The sequence below is a fragment of the Melanaphis sacchari genome, unplaced genomic scaffold (assembly GCF_002803265.2).
Source record: "Melanaphis sacchari strain LSU unplaced genomic scaffold, SCAv2.0 Contig71_pilon_pilon, whole genome shotgun sequence".
Lineage (NCBI taxonomy): Eukaryota > Metazoa > Arthropoda > Insecta > Hemiptera > Aphididae > Melanaphis > Melanaphis sacchari.
Genome location: NW_020271515.1, coordinates 1 through 4925, shown reverse-complemented (window position 1 = coordinate 4925; position 4925 = coordinate 1). Strand labels below are relative to the sequence as shown.

At 24.5% G+C, this 4925-nt stretch overlaps 1 protein-coding gene across 1 annotated transcript; it reads right to left on the bottom strand.

Annotated features, from left to right (window-relative positions):
- Nucleotides 1-294: 294 nt before the first annotated feature.
- On the bottom strand, nt 295-2682 carry LOC112600787 (mediator of RNA polymerase II transcription subunit 6). Its single transcript, XM_025348090.1, has 5 exons — nt 2649-2682; nt 2380-2539; nt 2015-2189; nt 984-1284; nt 295-641 (listed from the first exon to the last, which is right to left on the bottom strand). Exons 1-5 carry the CDS (start codon nt 2680-2682, stop codon nt 499-501), a joined length of 813 nt encoding a protein of 270 aa, XP_025203875.1. The 3' UTR covers nt 295-498.
- Between the last annotated feature and the right edge of the window lie 2243 nt (nt 2683-4925).

The window sequence follows — 4925 nt, the reverse complement described above, 5'->3', positions numbered from 1 at the left end:
ATGATATATTAAAATTCATAATAGCCAACAGCCAACAGGTAAAATAAGTTGGCTTATGCTATGATATAAAACCACAATAAAACTAAAGATGATGCCTTGTTATCATACTAAAACATTGTCAAGTGTCAACTAACTCAAACTGGTTTTAATTTGGTATAATAAACATCAAAAATTAAAATTATCATATATATATTATACAATATATGTTTTATAATTGTTTATTGTATCTTTTTTTTTCTTAACATTTAACACAAATACATAAATACTTAACACTAAAAACTGAATAGTTATTTTGAACACAGTTTTTTCATTCTAAGATAATTATCATTTATGGTATAAAAATAACTTAATAATTAATTTTGAATCAAAACTATTTTAAGTAAAAGGTTATAGTAAGTATATTTTTCATATTATGTTCTCTTTAATCCCTATTTAAAAAGCAAATCATATAAATAAATATATACATAATAATTATACACATTATACATAAGAAGTGAATCATGCCGGTTTAAACTTCTTTTCTGGGGGTGGTCTCATTGATGGTGATAAAGAGTTAGTAGGCTGAGATTCTTGTTTAATATTTATATCTTGAATTATTTCCTGTTTTATTTCTTGTTTCATTTCTTTTTTATTCACTTCATCTGAAAAAAATAAATATTATTTTATTATAATTAGCTTTGATATAATCAAATTCCAATTACTGATATTTTCATTTTAATATACCATATTAATAACAAAATAATTTAAAACCAGTATATGTATAACTTATAATAATTATTAAAATAAAAGTGAATATGAATTCTTAATACCCCATCCTTAGTATTATTTAAATAAAAAATGTAGAATTAAACAGAAATATTTCTAAAAAAGAAGGAATTCTCTGTACTATGCAAAGTGTACCATCCTCAATCAAATACTGTACATCATAATTAGGTAATTAAATTAAAATATAACAATTTTAATTATTTAAAAAATGTGTTTACTTGTTTGTTGATTATTCATAGTATTTTGAGGTGCTGTTGCAAGAGCTTGAGGTAAAGGTAAAGGAAACTTTCTAGTTAATTCAACTAACAACATATCAACACGTAATCTTTGAAATTGGGAACTAGCTTCTTCAATGTCTCTTTTGCCAGTGACTTTAACTGGAGATGGTGGAGGAGCTGTTACAGGACCAGTTGGCTGACCAGGTCTACGATTTTCCCATGAATAACCTTTAGATGGGTGAAATCTAGCTAACGAATTTAGTTCTTCAAATGCAGTTTCTAAATGGTATGCTGAAGACATCTTAAAAAAAAAAAAAAAAAAAAACATTTTGAAATATTGTATTAAATATAATATATTAGATGATAATAAAATACTAAAATATTTAGTATATATACACCCATTAATATACAATATATTGTTACATTATAAGTATCTAGAGTTAATTTTACAAATTAACATTATTATTAGAAGCAGTGTTTTAAACATTTTAATAAATATATTATTAATTAATCTCAAGTACAAATATCAGTTGTTGGAAATCACTACTTTTGTTGTAGGTATTATAAAGTTATACTATCTATATGCTTGATATATATTGAAACCATGATCTTAAACTCAGGTCAGCTACTGAGTATGTTTCTTAAGTTAAAAAGAGCATAATATATCATAAAAGATTTTAAAAGTTGATAGTCATCTGATAAAATACAAAAACCAGTTGGTTGCTTACTATCTATAAGAATGTAAGAACAATACCACCAAAAAAAAAAAAATAATGTTTGAAATGATAATGTTGCCTATATTGAAAACAAATATTATTTTATATAATACTTTGGAAATTTATAAATTATATACATCATTAGTGCTTATTCAAATTTCATAAATTATCAAAGTATATATTAGATACAAAAAATTAATAATAGATTTTATATTTTAACTGTAACTGTATATTGTGCCTAATATATTAATATATACATATATATTATAAATATTCATATTATAATATATAATGTATCAAAGAAATGTTACATACCATGTGAGAGTTAATAATTGAAAGGAGGTCTGGAGCTTGATACACTATTCCAGCAACAATGTAAAAATCAGCAATTGGTGTAGAATGTGTTGGAGAATGTCTGTGCTGTTTACGTACTACATACAAAATTGGTTCTTGCACATGAAGAAGACAATACTCTAATCCAATCATATTACTAAAATAAAATGTGTATAAATAACATAAAACATTATATTATATTTCATAGTTCAATTTATAAGAGTTTCAATCACTGAACATAAAGAAAATTTATATAAGTTAGCTATTTAAATAATTTAAAACATAAATATTTATTACTTTCTAATTGTTCTATATGTTTATAATATGAATTTGAGTTAAATACTTACCTTAACTGATCCATACTGAGACGTTGCATTTTAATAGCTTCATTATTACAACTACGATCGTAGAATGGATTACTACGTTCTGAGAAGTAGTCTAGTATGTTATTAGAATTGAGCATTGGAATCCAATTACTATCATGCCAAGAAAGACCCAAAGGATTATCTGTAAGACAAAATATAAAATAAAAACTAATGGGGAAAAGTAATAGATAGTAATGACTAATAAATTATGATTTCAGTATAAAAATAACATAATATTTTATTATACTTACCCGGCAAACAACCTACTCCACGTCCAGGAAGCATAATTCAACACGTTAAGTTAAACTTGCTTATAATAAAAATAACAACTAAAAACGTTTCCAAACTTTTTTAAAACACGGACATCATATACCTACACTGATACTACAATTTATCTATTAAATTAAACAAGATATAAAATACTGAACAATACACATTAATACTTAAGCACTTGTTAAAGCTGTAAATAATGTGAAGATTGTAAATTTGTAAAGACTAAAGATACCTGAATTTCGAAATTAATCAATTAAATACGATAAATTTTAATTCTTAACACTAACTAAATTGATAAGCATAAAATATTGCTTATATTTCTAAAACCGTACTTATAAGTTATACCATTGATTACGATCAATGGTTATACCAATACCTTAATCCATGGCTCTTAATTTACTATAACAAAATTTGATAAGAAGTAAGAACCACGGCTATAAATGCTATAATATAATAGGTATAGGGATGGGAAAAATGAATCTTTTAAATGAATCGAATCATTTGATTCGACTCACTAAAATGAATCGTTTTTATGATTCGTTCATTTCGTTCAGTGACTCGCATTTGATTCACTAATTCTACCGAATTAAAATTCTATCACTGAATCACTGATTCGAAGTAGGTGATTCTCAAAAGTAGATCGATCTTTTGAATCGATATACATCGAAATAACGATTTTTGTAATCACTAGATGCCGCGTGACATTCCATCTCTCGGCTCTCCCATGTGACGCTTCGATTTCATACGATTAATATATAAAGGTTTTCTATACTCATTAATGTCAGTGCGAGTACTCCCTACCTAGTCCCTCTTGATTTCGGACCGAGTATACACTGGAAAGGGTTGTAGGCCTCTTATAGTGTGCCTACATCAATCACAACGGAACTCACCATTTCAATGGACAGTGTCTAATTGATTGGTCACAGGGGGGGGGGGGGATGGTACGCCTTAATTTTTTAAAGTATTTTTAGTACGTAAATAAAAATACATACATACATTTTATGCAATAATTACAAATTGAATTCTGTAAAAAAAAAAAAAGAAAATGAGTAATTTAAGCGCAGTGAATACAATGTATCATATTATTATAACGTAGATATGTTTTTACCTTCTAATATATAACAAAAATATAAGAATATAAGAATCACGAACTAAAATTGAATTAATGAATAGATTATATATAATAATATATAATAAATAATAAAATAAAATAATGAATTATATACTAACACTTTTTTAAACTATTTCTATATATATTATTATAATATATTATCAGTGTTGGGGAGTATCTTAACTTAAGTTATAAGTTACTATAACGAAATTACTTTTTAAGTAATTTGATAGTAATTTAATTACATTTTATTGTAAGTAATTTATATGTAATTTGAATTACTTATTTGTAGTAATTATTACTTAATTACTTATTACTTTATTTGGTTTAATACATACAGTTAAAATCGATCTAAAATTATTGATTGTAATTTTAAATATACATTTTTGTTTAAAATAAATTTAAATAATAAAGATTAATATTATAGTAAAATTAGTATTTGTTAATAATTTAATATTGTTGATTGTCATAATTTAATATTTAGTTTATGTAGATATTGTAGTATCAAACACATGGTTATTAACCTCCAGTAATATTTTTGAAAAAAAATAACTTTTGTAATTGAGTTACTTTTTAAACTCAAAAGAAATGTAACTTGACCAAATATAAATAAAGTAACTTAGAAATAATTTAGTTACAATTTTGATAAGGAATTAGTAATGTAATATAATTACCAAAAAACAGTAATTTCCCCAACACTGTATAATCAGTGTATATTATATTAATTATAACACATATGTAATAGGTGTTAAAAATACATAGGCATAATAACAAAAGCATTTTTAATTTGCTTTTTTATACTGAGTGATGCTGTGTTTAATTAGATTATTGGGATTTTTACCCTAAATTATTTGTGCATATCGCACAGATAAGTAGCTTTGGTCCACCTAGTTATCTGTAATGTTAAATATTTATTTTCAACTGACTAGATATTAGGTAGTACTTTTTTATAATTTGGGTCCAAACACAGTTTTGAGTTTAAGACTCAATTAACATTTTGTATTACCAAATCAATGAGAAACACCTAAGATAAGACTTTATTATGAACAAGCTTGGGTCTTTGTTCCTATATTTATTATGTATTAAGTTATTGCATTTTAATTCTAATTCTGTAAACCAAATATTTGATATTTTGATGGTCATA